General features: G+C 53.6%; 2 protein-coding genes and 1 long non-coding RNA gene across 4 annotated transcripts in view; 2 read left to right on the top strand and 1 right to left on the bottom strand.

The window, feature by feature from the left end:
- The window catches only part of SBNO2 (strawberry notch homolog 2), a 48,852-nt gene extending 39,252 nt beyond the window's left edge, over positions 1-9,600 (bottom strand). The window contains exons 1-3 of one of the 2 annotated variants that reach the window (XM_064396111.1): positions 9,457-9,600; positions 2,971-3,194; positions 1,575-1,654 (exon numbers count right to left, since the gene is read on the bottom strand). In XM_064396111.1, coding sequence (XP_064252181.1) covers positions 1,575-1,654; positions 2,971-3,069 — 179 coding nt within the window. In that variant the 5' untranslated portion in view covers positions 3,070-3,194; positions 9,457-9,600. Of the gene's footprint in view, positions 1-1,574; positions 1,655-2,970; positions 3,195-5,638; positions 5,911-9,456 lie in introns of those variants that run through there. The other variant, XM_064396112.1, reaches the window with a different exon arrangement.
- A 529-nt stretch (positions 9,601-10,129) lies between these two features.
- On the top strand, positions 10,130-11,466 carry LOC135284588 (uncharacterized). Its single transcript, XR_010349870.1, has 2 exons — positions 10,130-11,276; positions 11,386-11,466. It is a non-coding gene; the product is annotated as an uncharacterized LOC135284588 (long non-coding RNA).
- Positions 11,467-13,945: 2,479 nt separating this feature from the next.
- The window catches only part of STK11 (serine/threonine kinase 11), a 32,922-nt gene continuing 20,416 nt past the window's right edge, over positions 13,946-26,451 (top strand). The window contains exons 1-6 of the mRNA XM_064396144.1: positions 13,946-15,578; positions 20,666-20,749; positions 23,975-24,064; positions 24,791-24,923; positions 25,393-25,529; positions 25,978-26,105. Coding sequence (XP_064252214.1) covers positions 15,289-15,578; positions 20,666-20,749; positions 23,975-24,064; positions 24,791-24,923; positions 25,393-25,529; positions 25,978-26,105 — 862 coding nt within the window. The 5' untranslated portion in view covers positions 13,946-15,288. The remainder of the gene's footprint in view (positions 15,579-20,665; positions 20,750-23,974; positions 24,065-24,790; positions 24,924-25,392; positions 25,530-25,977; positions 26,106-26,451) is intronic.

The following is a 26,451-nucleotide window of genomic DNA, read 5'->3' as shown; positions in this document are numbered from 1 at the left end:
TTTTTTAATGTGAAATGCAGATATGGAAGATCTCACCTGAAAGGTGATTTTTACACCTCCTGGGGTATGAAGGACAAGAAGCTAAAGGTGCAGCCTTGGCTAAATCATTCCCTAGCAAATCATTACTACAAGGGGCCTCATTTCCAGAAGTGACTCCAGCAAAGGCAGCAAGTCCAGGTTTGTGTGAGACACAGGCATGTCCTTGCAGGATCAGGCTGCAATGTTCCCGGCAGCGCTGGTACGAGCAGCACCGAACAGGAAGAGAGTGAGGGGCAAAGCCAGAACAAATGGTCAAGAGGAAAAAAAAAAAAAAAAACAACCAAAAAAAAAAGCCCAATGCAATAGATAAACACAATCTAATCTTGTGGTTCAATGCAGCAAAACAGAAATTCTGTTATAGCTCTCCGGAGGATTCACAACATGTAATTTACAGGAATCCTGCTCAAAAAGCACAGCCCCTTCCAATCAGCAAGGCTGGCCAAGAGCAAAGGGCCTGAATGGATCTGAGAAGTCTCCTGTTCTCCTGTGGGGAGGAGCTGGCACAGCCCAGCTCCCTCAGCACCTGTGGGGCAGCTTCTGGTACCCTCTGGTGGGGAACTGCCCTGTGCATCCCCCCTGTGCTGCCAGGAGCTCCTGCTGTGGCAGAGGGGACCAGGGCCACCAGGGCAGCAGGAGCACAGGGACAGGAGTCCCCTCATCCCCTGGCAGAGGGGCTGGTCCTCATGCTCCTATCTGCCTGGAACTCACACCCTCACAGGGAGGGATCCCACCAGGAAGATGCCAAAATCCCTTTAGGAGGGAGGTTACATTAAATCCCCAGTTTAATGCCAGGCACCTGGAACACAGTTGTTAGCTCAGGATGTCAAACTCTGCTTCTTTCAGTTTTCCTTCCTCCCACCTCTGACCTAGATAAAGGAACACATCCTGTGTGCCACTCCCTGGATTCAGAGAGACCAAAGAAGCCATGGATCAGCCTCCAAACCCCCAGCCCCACCAGAGTCCCCACCCAAGTCACTCAGTGATGGCACAAGGCCACTTTATGCTCTCCAAACATTTGTCATATCCCACCTTGTGATCCAGGACGAAGGTTCATTGTAAAGGGAAAATGGAAAACAAAATTTTTCAGTACAGACATGACATGGCTGTTAGTATCAGTCACCACCAGTGACATGGCAAAGGATTTTACCATCACCCAAAACCTAATACCTGGTACAGGTAACATCTTCCTCCACATCTGTGCAAAGCTAGAGACTGCCCAGTGTTTGCTCAGTTGGATCTGTTAAGAATTCCATTAGTGTTACAAATCCAGGCTAAACCAAAGCTGCTTCTCCCTTACTGCAGCCTCCAGGTTTAACAGAAAACAAAGTTTTTTTTCTCATTTTTAAAAACAAAAAGCTGTCTGCTGCTGTTCCCAAGCTGCAGCAGTGTCTGAAATGCCACAAGATCAGTAAAGTGATGCAATTATTTCCCCATCAGATCGTCAAATAAAGTAAACATGGAAAGCAGCAAAGAAACAGTTGAATCACGGGGTGTGCAAGAGCAGAGGGGATTAGACAAAGGAGAACAGCACTCACTGGTTTTCACTTGGGAAAGATGAGGTTGGGAAAGAGACTGGGTAGCAGCTACTCCATGAGTCGGCGGCCAGCATGGAATTCTGCAAGCAGAAGGCACAACAGTTAGGGCAGCAGAGGCCTGGAACCATCACCTGGGGCTGCAGGTACGAGGGCAGGCCCATACTTCCCTCCCTCTGTGCTTCCCACAGGCAGAGGTGGCTCCTTGTCGCTCCAGCAGGACTCCAGTTTCAGCTTTGGAACCTACTCCCCTACCTCTGTCCCCAGATGGTCACCAGGGTCAGTCCCCCTCCCCAGCCCTCTCACAGGACACTCTGAAGGGACAAGAGGAAATGGCATCAAGAGGAAATGGCATCAAGCTGTACCACGAGATGTTCAGGCTGGACATCAGGAGGAATTTATTTGTGGAAAGGGTAGTCAGGCATTGCCAGGGGCTGCCCAGGGAGGTGGGGGAGTCCCCAACTCTGGAGGTGTCCAGGGAAGGACTGGACGTGGCACTCAATGCTTTGGTGTGGTGACAAGGAGGGAATCAGTCACAGATTGAACTTGATGACCTTGAAGGTCCTTTCCAGCCTCAGTGATTCCATGATTCTGTGATTCAGACTCTGTGGGATGTGAGCACCAACCCAATAACCTGAAATTGGCCGGCAGAGGTCACACCTAAAAATGTCCTTTTGTGCCTTTTGTCTTCTCATTTCCCTGAACAGTCTCCAGTTAATGGCAAGGTCTTAGCTCAGCTCATACCAATAAAATCAGGGAGAGAACACAGTATCTCCTTCCTCAGCTCCCCAGCAGCCTTTAATCTGTTCTTTTTGTGGTCAAAGCAATGAAATTTTGTACTTGAAGCAAGAGGAACTCAGGCCTCGCTTGAACCTCTGAGTCCATGCATGTGACACATTCCAGAGTTTGAAACAGAAAGAGAAAACTCCAGGAACACATCAGCTATTTTGGGACAGGGTTTGCTTTTTGCCCTGTTGGACAAATGCATCAGGGACCTGGTCTGGTTTTAGCAGCTATATCAGGACAAATACAACTTATTTATCTCTGCTGCTCTGGAAACAGGGACAGCTGGACCCGGGCACAGATTCACACGTCTGGTAGAGATGTGCTGGGCTAGGAACAAGGTCTGCAATCCTGGGCAGATTCTCTCAGTCTCTTCAGTCCTTCCTCAAGGAGCTGGCAACCAGCAGCTTTCAGAGAGGCTTTGTTTTAATCACAGCTCTGCTTTTCCCTCCTCACTTCAATCCTGCACTTCAACCCCCTGCGCAGCTGCCTGGGAAGTCTGGAAATTGCTGCTGTAAACACAGACCAGGACTCCCAGGATCCACCAGGCCAGACTGCTCTGCCCAGACCCCTCCTGGGCACAGCCTCCCCCTCCCCAGGACCTGCAGGGCCTCACCTCCACATCTGGCACGGCGAGCTGGGAGCGGAGGCCGGGGATGCCGCGGACGGCATCGCCCGGCTGCTGGTGCTGTGGGAAGCTGTTCCCCCCATCCATGGTGGGGTGGGAGCATCAGCCCGTGTCCTGCCTCATGGAGTCCTCAGGAGGGTGGCACGGGCTGTGGAGTGAGTGGTGGTGGCAGCGTCTTTAACTGTGCTCTTCACCCTGCACCATGTCCTGGGCTGGGAAAGAAAGGCACGTTTAGGTTTTGTGAAAGGAGAGGTGGGGAGAAAAAAAAACCTACTTGTAAGGTTAAACATAGCTTAGAGATGAGCAAACAGCCATCAGCCTGTGAAATGCTGCTGCCTCTTCTGAAAAGAGAGGGTTTTATGGGAAACAGAGCTCTCCATTACCACCACACCTGGAATCCACCCAGGTTGGAACTGGAACACGCCTCTCCTGCCTTTCACACCAGGAGCCCGCGGGTCCCTAAGCTCACCCACAGCTGGGCTCAGCCTGAGGAATTTCCTTATCTAATGCACAAGAAGACTCTGCACTCCTGTGCAAACTCATGGCAATCAATTCCCCCAAATCACCTGTTTTTCCAAAAATATGCTCTGGAGGTGGGGCACTGCTGAGCCAGCAGTGAACCCTCAGCTCCCACCCCGTGGCACACTGGGGTCTCCCCAGCTCCAAGGCAGATGTTTCTGTGCCTTTCCCACACCAGTCAAACCCAAATACCTTGTTACTCATTTGAAATTAATAGTATTAAGACCACAAATTTATCAGCTTCTGGCACTTTACCTTTTGCCAGCAAAAGGGGATCCAATGCAGGGGCATTGTCCTGGCAGGATTAACTCCACAGTAACACCCTGCCTCCAGGGCAGCTTCTCAGTTAAAATCACCAAACTGATTAATTTTCTTCTAAACTCTCCATAATCCCACAGGAAACCAATTTCCAACTGGATTTAATGGATTAAAATAAAAAAGAGATGGTGAAAGCAACCTATACAACCTGAGGAGCAGAGAAAAGCATCCTCGGTGTCTTTACTTCCACTGAATCTTTCTTTGTCACTTTGTCACTTTTTCCCTGACCCTCCCCAGAAGCTGAGGAAATCAAAGTGGCCAAAACCTCTGGATGGAGCAATCCAGCCACCCACAACACCTACAGAGCACAGACAAAGCTGTAATTTAAAAGAGCCACCTCTGATCATTCAGGAGACACTATTTGCTACAAGAAATATTTTTGAAAAAGCCATTTCTGACTCCGAGGCGCTTTAAAAATAAGTGAACTTGCGGTGGACAAAATGACTGCAGCATCTGCAATGGAAAGTGAAATTAAAGTGACTCTTTGTGCCTTCCCGTGGTGCCACAGCTGTGCCAGCAGTGCCCTCTGGGTAGGGCTCATGTGGGGGCTGCAGGGACCAGCCAGGACCCCTGAGCCTGGACACTGATCCTACACTGGAGTCACAGGCAAAGCCCTCAAGTGCCAAGGATGTTCTGTGTGAAAAGCAGAGTTCTGCAGTCACATCCCACCTATGGAATGCTGCGCCGAGATCCCAAAGGGATTATTTGGGTTTTGGTTTTCTTGTAGGAGAAGGTCACTCTTTTCTATTTTGCAAAGATTCCCTTCAACTCCTGCTCAGCTTTACCCAAGCCAGGGCTGAGCTTTGCTGATCTCAGGGTCACCAACTGCTCTGTGTCTATAAAACCCTGTGACTCTTCCTTATGCCAGACTTCAGGGGTTTTGCTGCTTTTCTGTTTTTTTTTCTTTCCCCTACTTGCAACAGCTTTTGAGAGGAAATCAGCAGCAGTGATTCCCGTAAGAGCCATAGCAAATATACAGCTTTACTTACATATCCAAAGGAACTTAGGAAGGGTAAAATCAATATCAGTATCCCTCCGTGCCTGCTCTGCATTAGCTCGTGTCTCACACCACCAGAGCTCACTGGTGGGCCCTGCAGAGCAGAAGCTGCCTCTAAAGCAGCACCAGCTCCCTGGGAAAACTGCACAACAGATCACACCCCACTGGCAAAACGAAGAAAACTGCTCAGCAAGAAAGCTGGAATGCTCTGGGCCTTGCTTTGTGGGGGGCTGTAGTGCAAAATACACCCAAGCACTGAAAACAGGGGGGAAAAGAGGCACCAAGAGACCAAGAGTGGTGGCACCATTCCAGCCACGCTTCAATCCTGGAGGATGCTGAGGGAACTCCTTACCCCAGGAGAGCGGCACCAGCACTCACTGGACACCCCAAAATCCAACCTGCACCTGCCAAATCTTAGTTCTGCAAAAAGAGTTCCTGGTGATGAACATGGAGGCTGACCCAGCTCTCACTCTGATCACACTCCAGGGACTGCTGTCCAGTTTACACTCCCAAATTCCAAGAAAGAACTAAATAAAACACTCATTAAATCCACAGTTAGAGACTTGCATGAGCCTGAGGACAGCAGGACAACACCCAGCACAAGAACAGAGAAGTGGGAACAGCCCTCAGTTTGTGCCTGTCCCGCCATCCTCCAGGCAGCCACATCACGGAAAACCATAAAAATCAGCAAGATCCAAAGTGCTTCCACTTCCACATCCCATCCTGCTGCTGTGAGAGTAAACACTGATTACACAGAGGCCCACACACGTGAGGGAACCTCTACAGCAAACTTTTTAAGTGATTTTCCACCGCTTCTCTTACCAAACATACTCCGACCAAGCAGCAGCTTCCGCTGTTATGGCAAATCCCCAGGGACGAGGCTCCCGGTCCTGGCACTCGTGTTGGGAAAGGGCTGGGAGAGCAAAATCCAGCCCGCAGCAGCACACAGAGACTGTTCCCAACTTCAGCCACTTCAGTCACGTCTCCTCGCAGCAGCACTATGGAAGAGCAGCGATCCCCCAGATCCAGAGGGAGGGCACGACCCTAAAAATCCCACTGGGCATTTTCCTTCCTGGCCGTGCAGCCCAGGTTTGAAAGTGAAAGCAGCTCCCTGCACAGGATGACGAAGCCCCTGAGTGATTTCATCCTATCGCTGAGCTCCAGAACAGTTTCAATATTCCAAACAGTTTGCTTAAAGGTTTGCTGTCAGCAGAGGGACTAAGGAGCAGCTCCAGCCTGGAATTCCTCTGGAATTCATCATGTCTAGAGGTTACAGAGCACAATTTTCAGCTTTTAACAGCTTGAGCTTTTTAGGCATTTCTCAGACCAGCGCTCCAGCAGGAAAATTCCAATTGGGAACACACAAAGAACTGCTGTGCTGTAACCAGATGGACAGAGATGGGAGTAAGGGCTTGGATCACTGATAACTTCAATCGGGAGAGGTGAAAACAGCCCAGTAAACGCAGCCAGCACTTCCTCCTGTTGTGTTCCACCCTTTGTTGGTGTATTTTAAATTGCCTCCATTAAAGGAACACAGCCAGAAACCCACAGACATGCCTGGAGCAGAGGGAGCTAAACCTGCCGATCATGAATTACCACGCGCTGGGAACAACAAAAACACCTTGGGAATGTGATCCTGTTCTTCCTCCTGCTCAGGGATCAGTTCCCCTCACTCTGCCCACCCTACAGAGCAGAGGTGGAGTCCCAAAGTGTCCCCACCTTGCTCCACCCGCTCATGAGCCCCCAGCACGGGCACCCAGGGGAGCTGCCGCTGGAGGGAATTCTGCGGGATACGGTCTGGATGTAACGGCCCCAAAGAAATGGGAAGTCAACCCTACGGAACTCTGAACAGCCAGTTTTACTTCTCAAGCACCCAGGCACCTTCAAGTTCCTCTTTCATGCTTCTCCTTGACGTATTTTTGGGAAGTTTAGACCAAACAAGCAGAAGGGAATAGGACTCAGTCCCGACAAAGGAGAACACCAGAGCGGAAAACGCGTATTGTGGGTGATGAAAATGGAATTGCTTCAGGGCATCCTGAGCCAGCACTTTGAGCCACCCTGATCTCCTGAATGCTTTGAGCATGGAAAAGGCTCGTGGGACACAGCATTGCAGCCCTGGAGCTGGGCACAGCACTGCCAGGCTCCAGGGCAAATCCCAGAGCACCTGGACACCGCAGGTCAATGCGTGGAACAATCCACACAACCAATTAACTGTGGCAATTAGTCTGTAAGGAAAGGGAAGAAAAATCTGGATCGTTCCAGAGATTCTTGCAAGAGCTGTGGCAGTGCAGGCAAAAGAGCTAACCTGCCCTCCAAGGACAGCAGAGTTTCTACAGGGAAGAGCTTGATGCTTCAAGCAGTACTTGCTGTTCTTTCTTTGACACTCAGACCATACAGGGGAAAACCAATCAAATATAGCTTTTTGGAGGGAAAAGCCCCTTTTAGGAGAAAATATTAACTGCCCCCCACAGGTAAATTCCACCTATCCCTGCTTTTCCACCTGGGAGAACAGGACTATTTCTGGACAGGGTAAAAACACCTCCAAGACACCACCCACGCTCTGCCAAGGAACTCGGCACGTTCCTGTGGAAATCCACCCAGCACCAACATTCCCAAAGAACAAACACATCCCTGCAAGGCAGAGGCAGTGGCCCAGACACGGGGTCCATGGAACATCCCCAAAACCAGGGCTTTGGGCACCCCCAGCATGAGGCAGAGCCTGAGCAGGGCACTCAGAGCACTGGGGCTGCTTCCCTTCCACAAAGAACTTGGCCAAGCAAGGTCAGAAGCCAAGAAAATGCAGGTCCCAAATTCTTTACGCTTTTCCCCCAGTTTCTCTCCTGAGAGACAGTTGGGAGAAACCCTCTGGACCTGAGCAGGTCCCAACGTTAGAAAAACCACTTCAGGACATCAAAGTCAACTTCCCTATGGATTAGGGCAGCCTTAAGGCAGACTCAACGTGCACCTGCTCCGTGAGAGGCGTGCGTTCACTTTGATCACACCCACACTTGTGCAGACCTCGACTGTGTAACCAAAAAAAGACTTGAGAGTTTTAAGTTTTAAACAGGAAAATGTCTCAGGAGAGTATAAACCTTTCCTGAAGGATCCAAGACTCTTATGGTGACAAGTCATAGCATGGTTTGCTCCTGTGCAGAGACCTCCCAGCAACATTTGAACGAGACAGGTACAAGCTTCTTTTAGGAAAATGAGGGTGTAAACATCCAAAAAACAGACCCCCATGAAGTAAAGAGCTTTTGGCAGAGATAGCAGAGCTCAGGCTTCCAAAAGCTCCAGCTGGCAGCTTATGGAGCTCTGCAAGACCTGGCAGTGCTGCACGGGACACGCAGCACTCCCAACCCCAAAGCAACAGTATTGGCACACCATTTTCCACTTCAACCTTCCCACCACCCGCTGCTCTTGGTTCAGCCATTCCCACATGGCTCAGGACGAGCTCAATGTTCAGATGACACGAGGATGATGTGCAGCAGGAACAGCCCCAAAGAGGCACAGCCAACACCCTCCTGTCCTCCAGACTCGCCCCAGGGCCAGTGCACGGAGCAGAAAACCCTCTGGGGGTTTGGATCCCAGCTTTGGGATGCCGGTGCTGAACCTGCAGGACCTGCCCTGCCCAGCCTGTCTCATTTTCACTGTAAATCCAGCCTGCTAAGGGGGAGCCACAGTCCTTACACTGGAACTTACGGTTACTCTGAGGAGTTTTAGACCTGGCACTAGTGTTTAATAAGGTGAAGCCTCTGGTATCAGCCCAGTTAATGCTCTGACAGCACTGGTTCCATGTTGCAGAGACTGAATTGGGCCAGTATGGGCTGCACCACAGCAGAAGCTCGGTGCATGATGGATTCACGGCTCCACATTGACAGAGAGGAAGTTTCTGATATTAGGATCGGATATTAGGAAATCAGATATTAGGAAATCCTTCCCTGTGAAGATGCTGAGGCTCTGGCACAGGTTGCCCAGAGCAGCTGTGGCTGCTCCATCCTGGAACCCAAGGCCAGGCTGGACAGGGCTTGGAGCAGCCTGGGACAGTGGAAGGTGTCCCTGCCCATGGCAGGGGGTGGCACTGAATGAGCCTGGCGGTCCTTCCAACCCAAACCATTCCACGATTCCGTGATCGCAGTGCAGTTTTCACAGCGCTCCGTGGGAAAGCAGCTGAAGGGGGAGTCAGAAACACGAGAGTTCGCCGGGTGCGGCCACCCCGGCTCTACCGGGGCAATTCCCAACCCGGACCCGGCTCGGACAGGGGTCTGGGCTTTGCTGGGACCGCGGCCACAGCATCTCGGGCTCTGCCCGATGCAGACGCGCTGCCGGTACCGGCACAGCCCCGAGCGGTCCCGGCCGAGCCGCCCCGGCCCCGCTCCACACGGACACGCGTGGGGGACACGGCTGCCTACAGCGCGGCGCTGCCGCCTCCGCCGGCGGCTCCGCGCCCCGCCCGAGCCCCGCAGCCCCCGCACTCCCCGCGGCACCGACCGACGGCTCCCGGGACAGGCCCGGCCGGGGGCCACGTCCCCGCCGAGCCCCCCAGCCCGGCCCGAGCGGGCCCGCGGCCCCCGCCCACGGAGAGATCGGGCCGGGCGGGAGGAAGCCGCGGGCCCCGGGGGGAGCGGGCGGGCGGCCCTTACCTGTGTCCGGGGGTCGCGGGGTCCCGCGGGTCCCGGGGACTCCGGGGCTCAGGCTCCCGCCCGGCCGCCGCCGCCTGGCGCCGCTTCCGGGTCCGCCATGTTGGAAGGGCCACAGAGCTTCCGGGGAAAGGGGAGGCGGCGACCGGGACAGGACCGGGAGAGGGCAGCGGGGAACGGGAGAACCGGGAGTGGGCAGCGGGGAACGGAGAACCGGGCCCGGGGGCAGCGGGGAACGGAGAACCGGGAGTGGGCAGCGGGGAACGGGAGAACCGGGAGTGGGCAGCGGGGAACCGGAGAACCGGGCCCGGGGGCAGCAGGAGAACGGAGAACCGGGAGTGGGCAGCGGGGAACGGGAGAATCGGGAGTGGGCAGCGGGGAACCGGAGAACCGGGCCCGGGGGCAGCGGGGAACGGAGAACCGGGCCCGGGGGCAGCAGGAGAACGGAGAACCGGGAGTGGGCAGCGGGGAACGGGAGAATCGGGAGTGGGCAGCGGGGAACCGGAGAACCGGGCCCGGGGGCAGCGGGGAACGGAGAACCGGGAGTGGGCAGCGGGGAACGGAGAACCGGGCCCGGGGGCAGCAGGAGAATGGGAGAACCGGGCCCGGGAGCAGCGGGGAACGGAGAACCGGGAGTGGGCAGCGGGGAACAGGAGAATCGGGAGTGGGCAGCGGGGAACGGAGAACCGGGCCCGGGGGCAGCGGGGAACGGGAGAACCGGGAGTGGACAGCGTGGAACAGGGGAACAGGACCCGGGGGCAGCGGGGAACGGCAGAACCGGGCCCGGGGCAACCGGGAGCGGGAAGCAGGAGAGGCAGGGCTCGGAACTCGGTCCCCGAGTGATGAACGGGTATTGAGGCCCGCAGCTCCGGAGACCGGGAAGGGCCGAAGGAACCCCGAGGCAGAGGGAGCCTCCGGGGCTGCCTTCCCCCGTTTGGGAGCGGGCGCTGCCCCCGGAGCGGCGGGTCCTGGCCCACACCCGGCCCGGGGGCTCCTGTGGGTGCTGGCACAGCCCGTTCACAGAGGCTTTGCATCGGTGCTGATCCGGAGTGTTTGACTTTTGTCCCACATTGATCCACCCACCCACCCATCCATCATCATCCATCCATCCACCCATCCATCATCCCTCCATCCCTCCATCCCTGTGTCCATCCATCATCCATCCATCCATCCATCCCTACACCCATCCATCCATCCATCCATCCCTACACCCATCCATCCATCCATCCATCCCTCCATCCTGGGATGGGATGGAAATGGAAGGCAAACCAAAGTCCTGGAGCGGCCTTGGCTGCACACACCCTCAGCACCATCAGACTCCACAGCCCAAGCAATCTGTCCAGTCCTTTTCCTCTCAAAAGAAAAGGAGATTCTTTATTTTCCTCCCTGCAGGACCCAGGCAGCAGCTCAACCCACAGAGGACACAGGAGAGCTGGAAACACTCAAACCCTGAGCAGCTGCCAAGGATTCTGCCCACTCCCATGCCACGAGTCCTGCTGTAGGAATTAAATGAATCACAGGGCTGGAGAATGACCTGCTCTGACCATCTCGGGCTCCTCACTCGTTTTCCCCACACTGGGTTTTATAATATTTTTAATTTCCCATTGCTTGCATTGGATTCATGCCACCTTTGCAGTCCCACAGTAGGAACAAAATCCCGAGGGGTCACACAAAAGCCCCCTGGATGTGTGTTTTTGCACCAGCACAGCAGCAGCCAGAGGGAACCGATTTATCCCCAAGAAGGGAAGTTCTGGCAGATGGGAACCACGTTAACACCCTTGGGAACACTGGGTGTGTGCCAAAGGCAGTGGGGGAGCAGGAAGGTCTGTGGCAGTCCCCTTCTCCCCCTGCTGCTCCTGTTGATCCCACCCTTCATTCATTTGCATATAGTAATTAATCAAGGCAGTCCTGTCACATTTTACCTTCTTACAGGGATCCTTCTTTTGAATCCCCCCCAGCTCTTTATTTGGTGTTACACAAATACAAATAAATAAGCACAGAGGGAGAACACACGGGGATCCATCCAGCAGTGAATCGGCCTCCTCCCAGAGCTACCAAACCCGGTTTTCCCTTACCAGGATCTCTTCCTCCTCCCACCCCAGCCCGGATCCCAATTCACACAGGAAACCCAAGGCAGGCAATGAAGCAGAAGTGATGCTGGGCTGGGAGCACTGGGGCCGTGCTGTGCCTGCACTGGTGGGATGTGGGGACACGGCTGACTTGTGTCCTGGTCTGTTTGCCCCTTTACAGGAGCAATGTCCCTGAAAACAGCCTGGCTTCAGGAACAGCCCTTCCAGGCAGCTGCTCCCTGTGAGACACCCAGTCTCAGGAAATGGGGACAAAAATGGGAGTTTTTGTCCTGATCCCACGGGCTCAGCTGCAGAGCAGCTCCACATTGGGGTGTGCCCGGCTGCTGTCACCCACTGCCACTTCCTGTTTTTTCCCAGAGCCTGGAAATCCCCTGACTTTCCGTGGGGTGAGGGCTGTGGAGCCACGCTGCCAGCTGGCCCTGTGCCCCCAGAGCTGCGGGAAGAGACAGCCAGGGGACAGACCCTGCCCTGTGCACTGCTGGGCTGGCACTGGGGCCGTGCAGGGCGCAGGGTCCCACAGAACCATCCCGTGCCTGAATAAACCCTTCTGTGCCCCCTTGGCCAGGTTGTGGGGCTCTGGAGGGTGAGGGGACAGCTCCTGCAGTGCCTCAGTGCCACAAGCTTGGCAGGTGCCAGCCATTTCCTCTAGCTTGTGACATCCCCACTGGAGGGGATGAAATTTCCCAAATATTTGGGAAAACCCCAGAGCCTCTGGCTTTGCCTGGTGTACCCACAGCCCCAGTGGGGACAGGGCTGGGGGGCTTGGGGGTACCTGGGGACACCCCATGTGAGTCCTTGGCTTGCCCCACTCCAGTGGCCCATTCCTGGAGAGTCGAGCAGGATTTTGCCTTTCGGGGGGGATTGTTCTGCCACCCTGGTGGGAAAGGAGCAGGACAGGCAGTGGGACGGGCAGGGAGCAGAGTGTGGAGTGCAAGGAGCTCCTGCAGCCCATCCTGCCCTCCCACTGCTGGGAACACCTCGGGAAGGGGATGCACGGCACTTACCAGAATTTCTGGGGATGGGTTCCAGCACTTTGGACTCGGTGCCAAGACTGGAGTAAATCACCCGGGGCCGGGCACTGTCGTGACCATTGAAGGAGGAGGGAAAGGCAGTGCTAGCAGGATTGGAGGGCTCGGCAGAGCAGCCCCCTTCTCTGCACCCCCTCTTCAGAGCCCTTGGAACCTCCTCCCGAACCTTCACAGGCTCAAATTCCTTGAACAAACCAAATTCCTTGAACAAACTGGAGCGTCCCAGTGCTCTGACCCTTTGGGGACCCCAAAGGACCCAGGGGGCCCTGACCCTGCTCAGACCCCCAAAATGGGCTCAGGGCTCTCCCACCTGTGCTTTGGAATCCATGCAGTGCCAGCAGCTCTCGTGGAAAGGAAGAACTTAAGGATTTGTCCTGCCCTGCCTCAAATTAACAGCTCAGCCCCCAGAGCTGGTGCTCCATGCTGCAATCCCAGCTGAGTCTGGCTCCCAAAGGGTTTGACCCTCGGGCACAGCGGGGCTGGAGGCGGCCACAGGCGCATCGTGCTCCCCGAGCTGACACTGGACAAACCCCGCATACCGGCACCGGTTCCCGGTGTTCCCGGCCGGAGCTGTCATACCGCAACTCCCCGGGCTGGCCAGGGGGCTCCGCTATCCGGTGAAACCGGGACAGACCCTTGAACACCCCTGCGAGGGGAAAGCGTGTGCAGCCCAACCCTGAGGATGAGGCTGCCCGCAGGAGGAGCGCGCTGCCGTGAGGGGGCCGTGAGGGGAGGCGGCGCCGAGAGGCGCCCGTTCCCTCGGGCCGCGCCGGGGGCTGGAGCCGGGCGCCCTTATTGTGGGGATGCCCTCAGAGTTGCTTGGCTGGACGGGACGCGGTGCAGCCGGAACCGAGCGGCACCGGCGGGGCAGGGCCCGCTCCGAGCCCAGGGCCGGCTCCGAGCCCGGTCCCGTCTCCATGGCTCCCGCCCGCCCTTTGCACTCCGCCCTTCACCTCCCGCCGCCCCGCCCCCGAGCGCTGACTGACAGCTCTCGCAGCCTATCGCAGCGCGCCGCCGCCGCCAGCCCGCGATGGACGTCTCGTAGGAACTATCACATCTGAGCTTCACCGCGAACCCCGCCCATAGTGCTGACGGACAGCTCACTTAACCAATCACATAGCCCCGCCGCCGGCCGGAGTGGGTGGGAGGGTCGCTGGTAACGAACCAACCGGAACGCGACGTGATGCCGCCGCAGCCAATCAGCGCCCGGGCGCTCGGGGACGGGGCCGGCGGCGTGGCCAATGGGGGCGCGCGCCGGGGCGGCGCGAGGCGCGGAGCGGGGCGGGGGGGGGGGGACGGGGGGCGGACGGAACGGCGGGGGCGGGCGGGGACAAGATGGCGGCGGCGGCGGCGGCGCGCGCGCGGCGGGGCGGGCGGTAACGGGGCGGCGCGACCGGGGCGAGGAGCGGGGCCGGGGCCGGGACAGCGCCAGGGGGCAGCGGCCCAGGGGCGGCCCCTGAACTTGGCGGGTGGGGGGGACGAGGGAGGCGGCGGCTCGGCGGGGCGGAGCGCGGCGCCGGGGCCCGGCCCGGCTTCCCCCGCCTGGCGGCGGGGAGGGGGGACTCGGCCGCTCGCCCCCCCCCCCCCCCTCCTCCCCCAGTTCACCGTTCGGGCCGGTGGGAGCGGCCGGAGCTGCCTGCGGGGAAGGAGCCGGCCCGGGCCGGGGAGGGCCCGGAGGTCACCGAACCCCCCCGGGAGTCCGTCCCGTCCCGTCCCGGCTCCGGCGCTGATTTTGTCGCACTGAAAGTGTCCCGTCCCCTGTCACCCCCCTCTGCTCTCCCGCCGTGCCCCGGTGACACCTGTGGGAGGTGCGGGAGGGACCGTCCGGGCCAGGAGGGCATCCCCGAGCCCCGCTCCGTGCGGAGCCGGACACCGGCAGAAGGAGCCCGGGAGGAACCGGGTGCTGGGGCGCGGGGCCCGGGGTCTCCCTGAGCCCCCCGGGGCCGGGCTGGGTTGTGTTGTCCTGCACCGCTGACACCCGGAGCAGAGGTGGTGACACATCATGTGCCGGGCGCAATCCCGGTGGATGAAGGATGCCCCCGGGAGCTCTCGGTAGGCACCGAAGGCCTCAAACTTTTGTAGGCGAAAGCGAAGACGCAAGAATTGTTTCGGAAAGCTCCTTCGAGGAAACTTGCTTCCAGCTGCCCAACGGCTGAACGCCCCGCTCGGGCCCGTGCTGCGGGGAGGGCGGTGGGAGCACACCTTCCCACCCCAGCTGGGAATCATGAGCTCCTGAGGCATGGAAAGTCACGAGAGGGACTGGGAGCTGCTCTGGTTCCACGGGGTGGCCTGACGGCCCGGAGATGACCTAACTCTGTAGGATCAAACTGGGCCCAGTCAAGGCCGGTTGACTGGGAAGAGCCCCCGGTAGCAGCACCGGGTCAGAAGCAACGTGAGTCCCAAACTGAGTGTGTCCCGTCACAGATTTAGGTTCTTTTTCAAAGACTTTCTGGAGCCAGGCCGGGATCTTTTGGCATCCAACTGACCTGGAAGCAGCTCTTAGGTTTGGTTTTCTCTTTTTTTTTTTTTTTTCCTTCTTTTTTTTTTGGTTGGTTTTTTTTTTATTATTATTATTCATGTTTGTACAATCTTCTGGATATTTTTTTCCCGAGAAGGAGTAAAAAGGGAGTGTTGGAAACTAACAAACAGGATTAAAGCCCTGAGCGCTTAAGGAAAAAAAAAACAAAAAACAAACAGGTTAAGGAACTTAATCCAGGATGGATCTGCAGGAGCCCCAGCAGCTGGGAATGTTTGCAGAGAGCGAGCTGATGTCGGTGGGGATGGACACGTTCATCCACCGCATCGACTCCACCGAGGTCATTTACCAGCCCCGGCGCAAACGGGCCAAGCTCATCGGCAAGTACCTCATGGGAGACCTGCTGGGAGAGGGCTCCTACGGCAAAGTCAAGGAGATGCTGGACTCTGAGACCCTCTGCAGGAGAGCTGTGAAGATCCTGAAGAAGAAGAAGCTGCGCCGCATCCCCAACGGGGAGGCCAACGTGAAAAAGTGAGTAAAAGTCTGGGAGCTGAGGGGGTGAGCTTGGTCCGTGTTTGCCTTGCTCCTGTGTTGTTTTAGCTGGCAGCGTGGCTCTGCTGTGGAAGTGCTTCCTAATCCACAGGTCTTTAGGAATCTCTTCCCTCTGAACAGCAGCCAGTGCTCTGGGTGAGGCTGGGCACAGGGAAGGGACAGGTTCCCAAGGGCTGGGACAGTCTGGAATGCACCACTTTGGTGGTGCATTTAATGGATAAATTATTGTTTCTTAAAGAAATTCCTCTGTAGTCTCTCACCTTTCCCAGCCAGCAGCACCTGGGCAAGGTGAGACCGTACAAACACCCCTGGTGTCCTCACAGGGTTATTCCTGTATCTGCCCAGGTGTTCCAAAGACCCTGGAACTCTCTGTGGTGGCAATTCCTCCTCCCACCCATGTGGAAGGTGGCTGGAACAGGATCCAAAATATGGGGCACCCCATGGGCACAGGAAGTTTGGGTTTTTCTCCTTGGCTTCATTTCTGAGGTCCTTGGGAGTTAACTCAAGGCTCTCCCCAGCTCATTTCTGTGGCTGTAAAATGGGGCCAAGGGTTGTCAGCTCTCTGTGCCTCTGCCACACCTGGTTACTCAGGGCACAAAGCCCTCGTGGAAGTGAGCCCCAGGAGGGGCTGGTTCCCTGGGGCTGCTGTGGGAACTTTCCCTTCCCTGGACCTGGCAGCAGCTGCCTCCCAGCCCTGCCAGGAGCTGCTTATCAGCCCTGCAGGAGCCTCTGCAGCCCAAACAACCCAGCAGGGTTTATCTAGGCTGGGAGGGAGAGCTCTGAGAGCTCGAGGAGACTCTTGTGCTGCGGGTGAGCCCTGACCTGCAGAGTCCTGTGTCTGTCCCTCAGTTTGATTTCCCAGTTTAGCTGTGGGATATTTCACGTCCTGTCCCAGGACTGATGTCAGGGAGCTCTCTCACTTTGCCTTCCAGCCTTTCCTGACAGCCTTGGCTATGGAACACTCACATCCCAAGGCTGGGACCTCCCTGTCTCTCCCTCCCTGGCTCAGGTTCAGGATCAAGCAAACTTGGTTAATGTGTAATAAAATGTTTCTTGTTTTTCTGGTGGAGGCTGAGTGCCCCGTCCCTGGGTCCCTCCACGGGCACATCCAGGGCTGCCACTGGGGAATGTGGAGATAGTTTCCTCCTTAGGGAAGCTTTCAATGTAAATTAGGTAAAAAGAGCTTGCCCACATCAGGAGAGTTCCGTGCTCTCAGAGCCATGGGAATGCTCCTGTGTCCTGAGGTGAACTCCGTGGAAGATTTATTCATGCCCAGAGTGGGGCTGTGAGTATCAGATGGGTCATTAAGGGAGTTATTAAAAGGGGCTTTCTGTGGATGTTTCCTGGCTCAGCCCCATCTGCTCCAAAACCCCAACACAGATTTTAGGTCTTGCCTTGTACCCAGGGGTTTACTTTAGTTCAAGTTCCTATTTCTGTTCCCTCATCCTTTTCCCTCTGCCCACCTATCCATGTGCTTTATCTGCTGCTTCAGTGGGGAATTTTAAGGCAAACTGTTGTATTTTGTGGCTCCCTGGTCCCCTGGCACTCTGAGCTTATCAGAACCCTTCAGCACTGCTGTGAGAGGGAGTGAAAGCTGTGCCTGCTCTGAGTGTGAGATATGGGACCAAACCCAGGTGTCTGAGTCGTCAGTGTGGCAGGAACAAAGGGCTCTGGGGTCTCCAGGTAGTGCTGGACAGACCACTGACACAGTATTTTGATGTCAACACAGCCTGATTGCACTGGAATCTCACTTTGGGCAGCTGTGTTGGAGCAGCTTTGAGGATTTTATGCCCAAAAACTGCTCCTGTGCACAGGACAGCAGGAAATCAGTTTGTGGGCTGGATCACACCAGGGTTCTGCCTTCTCTCTTGGAATCTGATCACTGAAGTGATTTCCAGTGTTTCTTACCACACAGGGAAAAGCTGCACATGAGGCTTGGGCTGCTGGGCAGAGGTGATGGAGTTACTGTGGTGGGCTCCTGCCTCTGCCCCCTCCCAGGGCACCTCAGTGCTGCTTCAGCTCTGCTGATAGTGTGTGACCCAAGGAATTCCCTGGAAAACGGTTCCTAGACAGTGGCCCTTGGGTAATTCCACGAGCAGTAACACACAGGGAGTAATGAGAGTGCAGTAATGAGCTGTGGAGGATCATACAGGTCTGAGCTGGGCCTTGGGCACCTGGAGATGTAGGGCTGCAAATAGGATGTTAATGCCAACCTTGGGTGACTCCTTGCTGATATCCCAGGCCACAGCCTCATCTCTGCCCCAGCACTGACTCCTGGGGTTCTGGAGACCCAGAAATTACAACTAAAATGTGTTTGGGACTTATATCAAATCAAATTATTTTTCTCTACCCCAAAATACTCCACTTCTGCCCCAGGAAAATGAGCCCTGAAGGGCTCTCTAAGTCCTGGGGAGGATGTTGAGAACATCCTTAACATCCTTAAACTTGTAAGACACAGTTTCCTTAGATCTGTTGGGAGAATCCTCATTTCTCTTTCGAGCAGGTGGAGGTGGCTCAGTCAGGCAGACACTGCAGAATCTCATCCCTGAAAAAAAAAAAAGGAGTTTAGTGGGATTGCCAAAAAGAGGCAGGAAAACCTGGCAGCCTGTGGCTGCAGCAGCAGAGGTTTAATAACGCCGTGTGCTAATAGCCTGACACGTTAATTAAGTGTTTGGGGCTCTGTGGGATCCCAAGTGCCCTGTGCTGTACTTACCACCTCAGCAATTGCTCTGGTTGGAATTTGTGCTCCTTGGAATTCCTCAGAGGGTTAACCTGGGTGATGGGGCTGTGACAGTTTGTTCCTGGGGTCTGCAAGTCCCAAGCTGGAACCTCCAAACAGGGACAGCTCTGCTGGGGAAGGACCTGCTGGAAGCCCTGGAGGTGTGAGCTCAGGTGGGGATGAGCTGATCCCTCCTCCTCAGAGACGTGTTCCCCTTGGAGCTGTGTGGCTCAAGGATTTCCTCTGCTGAGCTGGATGTTTGCTTGGGTTGAGAAGTGAAATGCTGGGACCTGTGCTCCATGGAAGAGCCCAGGTTGTGATGGATCTAGAACTTGGGATGCCAGACATCCCTGCAGGAGCAGGATGTGGATGGACCCTTGGGAATAGGAAAGAGAAAAAGTGACACTGAAATCTTCCTGGCACTTCCACCCCAGGGCTCACACAGTCCTGGATCAGCTGCTGCACTTCCTAAACTTTCAGGATGTTGTGGGAAAAACCTTGTGAACCAAAGGAAGGGAATGAATCTTTTGGCTGTGTTGCTGGGTTTTGTTTAGGCAGGAATGGCTGGGAACAAGGTGCAGGCAGAACTCTGCATCTCACAGTGGAGATGTCCGGGAAGGAGACTCTGCTTTCCAGGCTGCCTTTGGCATGTTCCAAAATGGTGTGGCACATGGAGCAAGGGGACAGCTTTGCTATTTACAGTTCTGAGCAGCAACACCCCTGTGATTTGCCAGAGCAGGTACCTTGCAGGGGATAAGTCTTAATCCCCCAGGATGAGCTTAATGGATCTGACAGAGCTCGAGTGAGGTCTTTTCCCCCCTTGTCTCCTTCCAAGGGGGTTGTACTTGGAAACAGGCCTTGTCCTCTGGCAGTCTGTCTGGTCACACACTTGCAGTGGGCTGTGGTGGGGTTTTGTTGGTAGTTTTGGAAGAAAAAAAATCAAATTTAGGCCTGTTCTGAGGGGGTGAGACCTATGTTCTCCTATTCGAGGGGTTTGCAAAGCGAGATGGGATGGGAGGTGACTGGGCTGGCTGTCCCTGCTCCTCGGGCATTCCAGAGTGAAAGAGGGGCTAAAAATAGAAGTAATCTTTCCTCTGGGAAAAGGGTGGCTTGGCCTCTGCCCCAGGGGTGGGGGCACTGCCCTGACATTTTGGATTGGTTCGCAAAGTTCTCCTGGAGGGGGGGAAAAACCTTACAGAAATATGAGATATTTATTAGTCTGTTGAAGGTGGGAGGAATTAGTGTTTGTGCTTCCGAGCTGTATTACAGGGAGTGAGTTGTTGGGTTCAGGATTTTAAATGTGTTCCCAGTATTTGGGCCTTAAAACAGTTGTGTTGGAGTGTGTTTGCTCCCCTCTGGCAGCCCTGGTTGGAGCCCTTGGTCCTCTCCCTTCATGCTGCAGGATCTCCTCAGCTCCACACTGACACTGGCTGCTGTTCCTTGTGCTAATTTAATCCTCTTCAGCCCTTTGGTCATTCCTATAATTAGACTTGTCTGCCATGTCCACACAATACTTGGGAGTTTTGCTGTGGTATCCCGGGTCTCTGCTCAGCTCTTGGTGGCTTCTTCTAAATCCAGAGCTGAGAAAGGAGTCTCTGGCCTTAATTTTGGTAGTGAAATAATCCATACTGCTCAGGCATCCTTAAAGGATCAGTAAGGATTCTCCTTGCACTCCTGCATTGGAGAAGCCCTTTCCAAGGAGCAGCTCCTGGTTGTTGCTCTGCCTTTGTGCTGGCCCCAGCTCATTACTGGAGCTGCTAATTGTGCCCGTGAGGGGCTCTGAGCTGGCTTTGGGCAGGGGCTCTCACTTCCAAAGCTGTGCTCAGAATTCCTTGTAATGCTGCTTCCCAGAGGCTGAGCTGATGAAGTGTGACCACACTGCTTAAAGCACTCACCAAATCATTCTGGAAGGGAGCTGGGAAGGAGAATTTGGGAGCTCAGCACAGCCCAGGATGGAGCAGCAGCAGAACAAAGTGAAAAGCAAGACATGCACTGCTAGGCACCAACAGAACCACCCTGACCTGACTGTCCTGCTCTGCCTGTTTCTCCACAGCTGGCATCCAGTGGGATTTTGCAGGATGAGTTTAATGCAAAAGAGACTAAACTGTGGTTTGGGGCAGATACAAAACCCCTGGAGCCAAAGATCAGAACAGCTGAAGAAGGTGACATTCAAGGGACTGTTCCCCGAGCCAAGGGAAGATGGCTCCTCACAGTTTTACCTTATTTATTCCTCACAAACACACTTCAGGTCTCTGAGCCATTCAGTAAAGTTTGGGTGAAATTTTGGAAGAAATGGAGTTGGGAATAAGCTTTTTAAATGTAACTTTTTCCTTGTCTTTTCTTGCAGGGAGATCCAGCTCCTGCGGAGATTACGGCACAAAAACGTCATCCAGCTGGTGGATGTGTTGTACAACGAGGAGAAGCAGAAAATATATCCTTTTGCACAGGGCTGTTGATCAGGTTTGAACTCCCACTGTTCTCTGCTGTAGTTCTGCTTTTGGGAAGGCCCTTTTGGATGTTTCTTAAGCTTAAATTTTTGCAGCTAAATTGCTTTCATTGCTAATAACTGTCCTGCCCACCTGGCAGCCTTTCCACACAAACACAAATTCACACAGACACTGATCAAGGCAATTTTATCCTCACTTTGCTGGATTTTGTGTGACTCTGCCACACTGAGAGGACTTTGTCTGGAACCAGTGTGGAAGTTCCTGGAACTGATGCCTTGGAGCATATGTTATAAATGGATTCTTTTATTTTTGACAGTGTTTTCTAACTACTGTCTTCTTATTACAGTACTTCAGAAAAGGAGTAATTTAATTGTGTGCATTAATTAGATCAAACACTCTGCCACCAGATCATTAGGATAAAGGAGTGTGACAACTTCTTCTTGTGCTGTGGCCTCGACAGAGTGAGGGGACTGCAAGTCAATTATTGATAGAGAGATCCTGTTTAATTAGGTAGAAGGGAGGAGGCAGCAAAAGGAGCCCGAGAGAGACATCGTGTGTTGGTACCAGGTGATGACAACCCAAAACCATCACTGGGAAATGGGATCTCTCCAAGGATGCTCCTTGCTGGACTTTCTGAGCAGTGCTGGTCCAGAGTTGGTTTTCAGTGCTTTTCCCTTGCAAGGACAGGTTGACTTTGTTATTTTTATCTTTATCTGCTTCCACACTCTCACAAAGTTTGTTCCTCCCTGTGCTGATTCTGGCAATAAATGGGGGAATTTGTTTTCACTGGAACTTGGAGCAGGAATTCATCCATGATTTTGTTCAAGCCCTTCCCCAGCTCCTGACTGGCACTGCCAGTGCTGCATGTCCTGGGCTGTGATAGAGCAGACCTTGAGCAGCCACACGGGGAACAAGTTTGGGAGCAGATCCAGCAGAAAAGGAACTCTTTCCCTGAGGCTGCCCTGGGGGCAGGGCCCTTAGTCATGCACAGGGATGTGTTGGTTCCTTGCAGGAGGCAGAGTTGGGATTTGGGGGGAGATGTCAATTTTCCCATTGGTGATTAAAAAGAAAAACCCTCATTTCCAGCACAAGCACTGTGGGATTGGAAATTGGGGCTGTGGAAGGAAGGATTCTGTTCCCACCTGAGTGTTCTGTTGCTGGTGGAAGTGCACTGCAGGCTTGAGCTGTTTGTCATAGAGTCACAGAATGGCTTGGGTTAAAAAGGACATTAAAGCTTATCCCATTCCACCTGCTGCCATGGGCAGAGACACCTTCCACTGTCCCAGGCTGCTCCAAGCCCTGTCCAGCCTGGCCTTGGACACTTCCAGGAATCCAGGGGTAGCCACAGCTTCTCAGGGAAACCAGTGCCAGGGCCTCACCATCCTCACAGGGAAGATTTTTTTCCTAGTATCCCATCTAACCCACCTCTCTGTCAGTGTGAAGCAATTTCCCCATGTCCTGTCACTGTGTGCTCTTCTAAAAAATCCATCTCCATCTTTCTTGTAGGCTCCCTTCAGGTTAAGACAGCATTTGAACAGCTCAGCTAGTAAAAACCTTCAGTGATTTTCTGTGGGAAAGGGAAAGCTGTGGCAACTAGATTAAAAATATCAATGACTTCTAGTATTTAAGGGCTGTTTGCTAACCTGCTGTGTCTGGGAGTGCAGAGCTGGTGGTGAATGGAGAGCTCATCCAGGCAGAAAATGAACCCAGTTCCATGAGCAGCATCCCAGGGATCCCATTACCAGTGAGTACAGCTGAGTGTGGGAGCAGGAGCCCTTGAGGAGGAGGAGTGAGAGCTTGGGACACCTGTAACAGATCTGCTCCAGCCTGGAAGTCTGTTCTCTAATCTGATTGATCAACCTGAAGTGGATCAGTGACCAGGGAGGGGTGAGGAGCAGCCTGGCTGTTAATGACACCAGCCAGGGCTGTCCTTGAGCCTCTTTGCTCCCCAGGAGCTGGTCTGGATTATCTACCATCACTGGTGTTCTCCTAACAGTGGGAGAGTTGTAGTATTCCAAATCACTCTGATAGAAGTAGTTCACAGATTTCTTCCAGAGTAAGAAAGGGTAGGAATGAATTTTGGGAGCTCTCTCTTCTGTTCTGGCTTTTATTGATTTACCAAGAGTCTTCATACCCATCATAAATTCTGGTTTTGGGTATATTTAGAGTATTTTAGGGTCTCTGTAAAGAGCAGCTCATGGGGAATGGAGCAGGAATTTAATGAGTTTTCAGTGTTTGGAGCTGCTAGATGGAACATGCTGGAAAGGGGCAGCAGAGTCTTCAGCCCACACAGGGCAGGAGTCTCCCCTCTGCCTCTTCTACCTCAGGTGCCTTCTTGGGGCAAAAGTAACTTATTTTGGGTTTAGGTTAAGAAGACAACTCTCTGGAGGAGTAACTGACCATGCTCAGGATTGCAGGGGAGCCCTGGCAGCCTCTGCTCTGTCAGGACCCCCAGTGTCACAGGGTCTGTTCTCCCAGGCCCCTCCAAGCCAGACTTTTCCTTCAAAATCCCAGGGAGAGGAGGAAACAGGCAATTACAATATCAGGCAGTCTGGTGCCCATTTTTTGGAACCCAGCATTAAAGCTTACAGAGATAAAAACTGGAATATGCTGCAAGGGAACAAATGCTGCAAAGTTCCAGCAGCTCTTGGCATTCTGTTGTAACTGTTTTTATCCATGTGCTTTCACAAAGCTTCTCAGCTCTCCAAGGATCCTTTTTCTTGCTACTGGAATACTCCTGTGGAGCTGTGGGTAAGCAGCAGCTGTTCCACAGAGCACACAGCTGGATTGTTTGGGATGGGGAATGAGGAATAACCAACTTTGGGGAAGGTGTTGGGAGCTCACTTTCATCTCAGGTGCAGAACACCCAGGGCTCTGGGGGAATGGGCTGCAGCTCCTCTGCCAAGGAGTTGCCAACTTTCTGTGCCCACTTCAAGGTATTTCCCTGTTCTCTGTCATGCCTGTGAGATCTCCAGCTTATTTATTCTGTGGAGTTCCCATCCTGATCCAGGTCTGGTCACGGAGCTACAAATGCTCATTTGGCAGAAGGATTTTCCTCTAGGTGCTTTCCTGTCCTGTGGGAGCTGGAGGAACATTCCCTCAGTACTTGGGAAGTGCAGCCATTCCCTCTGGGATGGGGCTGCTGCCCATCTGAGGAATGTTTAAAACTGAGAGTGTTAACCCTGGAGCTTCCTTAACTCTGCCCTCACGTATATGGTGATGGAGTACTGTGTGTGTGGGATGCAGGAAATGCTGGACAGTGTCCCAGAAAAGAGGTTTCCAGTGTTTCAGGCTCACGGGTAAGTTCTGTTCCTCTCCCCACTGTGTTCTCTTGAGTGGAGAGCACATTCTGCTCTGCTCAGACTGCCTTTGAAAGCAAACCTGGCTTTATGCAATAATTTCATATTTTACACCTGCAAAAAAAGTGAAAAGCTCTTGAAGTGGCCAGCAGGGATTGCCCTTAGATTCTGGGAGGAAAACCATCTTTTTATTGATTTTTCTGTTATTTTTGTTTTATTTCCTGAGCTGCCCAACAGCCCCCCCTGGTCCCTGTGCTCTTGCCTTGCCAAGGGGTGTGAGGGGGGAGTCTCCTGCCTAAATGGAGGTCAAGCCACAGTTCAGCATCAGAAAAGACTTTAAAGGCCTTGGGATGGATTAGGGATTGGCAATATCCAGCATGATCAGTTAGCTGGGATAAGCTGAGCCCCTTTTACTCCTCAAGGAAAGAAACCTGAGAATTCTGGGAATAGATACAAAAATATTGTCAGGATCTAATCAGGGCAGAGCAGCAAATCCATAATTTTATGGTCATATTGTCATTTTAGTGTAAGAGATCTCTGAGATTACAGACAGCCTAAGTGAAATTCAGGCACATTAATATTATTTCTGGGTATTATGAGATGAAACACTTGCCTCTACAACTGCGTGTGGGTTACAATGATGGCCCAGAGTCTCTGACCACAGCAAAAAGCTCCTTTCTACTGGCTAAAAGTGTTTGATTTTTTCCCCTCTGCCTCTCTCTGCAGGTACTTTTGTCAGCTTATAGATGGCTTAGAATACTTGCACAGCCAAGGGATTGTCCACAAGGATATAAAACCGGGGAACCTCCTGCTAACAACCAATGGGACACTAAAAATATCTGATTTAGGCGTAGCAGAGGTATGTGAGAAGCACAGCAAAGTCAGAATGGGACATTCTAGATTGAGGTCACCTCTGTGGTGTCATTGATTCATTGTGCATTTAGGTTTTTGTTCTGTTGCACTTGCAGAGTGCTCTGAGTGACTCTGAATATTTACTGCAATTGGCAAAGCACTTCTTTTGGTAACAGCTTGAAACCTCTGCTCAGGAAACACAGAGAAGGAGGATGTCAATTTTGGATGAGCCCAAAAATGGGGGGAAATGGGGATAAGCTGCATAACCTTATCCTTCTTTTTATATGGAGACTGTCTTAGGCAGGAGAGGTGCAAGATTTGTCACTGTGGCGTGTGGCTGCTGTGGTGGCACGATCTTATCATCTGTAAATGTTCAGTAGAGGAGTTTTCCCTTTTGTTTCCCAGGTGGAACTTTTCCAAGAGTCACAGTTTGTTTTCCTTGGAAGCCTGACACTGTTTGGTCTCTCCTGCCTCAGGCATTGCATCCGTTTGCGGAGGACGACACGTGCAGGACGAGCCAAGGGTCGCCAGCATTCCAGCCCCCAGAAATTGCCAATGGCCTTGACACCTTTTCAGGCTTTAAAGTCGACATCTGGTCTGCAGGGGTGACACTGTGAGTGCCCAGAAACCCCAGGAAGTTCACAGCTAATGACACCCTCAGATAGCTCAGTCCTGGCCCTGCTCTGTCATCCCTGCTCTTGTGTGGTGGGGGGAGCTGAGAGGGGGGTGCTGCTCACTCCTGTGGGTGGGTTTGTGCTCCCCAAAGTGCCTGTAATTCTGCACAAGGGGATCTTTGCTTTCCATGAGTGACTCTGCAGCTGTTACTCAGCTCCCAGAGGCACAGCCAGGGCAGTGACAGAAACCACAAGTATCTCCAGTATTTATTTTTAAGTTTTGCTGTCCCGAGCGATGATGAAGGCAGGCTAAACTTAGAGGTTTTGCACATACTGCCAAATATTCCTCTTTTGGTTTCCCCTTTGCTGCTTTTGGCTTATGTAGTCAGGTAAGAACTGAGTACCTGTGGGCTGCTTCTCATCCTGCTTCTCCTTCTGCCTTCACAGATACAACATCACAACGGGTCTGTACCCTTTTGAAGGGGATAATATCTATAAATTATTTGAAAACATCGGGAAAGGCGACTACACAATTCCAGAGGATTGTGGTCCTCCACTCTCAGACTTATTGAGAGGTGAGTCTTCCCAGCTGGTTCCAAAAGGGTAACATTTATAGATGCAGCAGCTCCTCAGCTTGCACAGTGCCAGAGCTTCCTTCCAAGTGTCTTGTGGGGATATGGGATCCTTTTAGTCAGGGAGGTTATACTTACAGCCTCACAAGACTCTGGCAGATCTCCAGCACTGGTGATTTCCTGAGATCCACTAACGCCCTGCACAGCTTGCAGCCACTGCTGTATAGAGTTGATTTTGAATTGCTTCCTGTGCTCTGAGAAGCTTTTACATCTAAAGACAAAGCACACAAGAGGTTAAATTTAAAATGGCATAATAGCATTGATGGAGGTTTGGACAGTGAGGGCACTG

The sequence above is a fragment of the Passer domesticus genome, chromosome 21 (genome assembly GCF_036417665.1).
Source record: "Passer domesticus isolate bPasDom1 chromosome 21, bPasDom1.hap1, whole genome shotgun sequence".
Taxonomy (NCBI): domain Eukaryota; kingdom Metazoa; phylum Chordata; class Aves; order Passeriformes; family Passeridae; genus Passer; species Passer domesticus.
The sequence above is the reverse complement of the archived record's forward strand: the minus strand, read 5'-3'. Positions and strand labels throughout refer to the sequence as shown.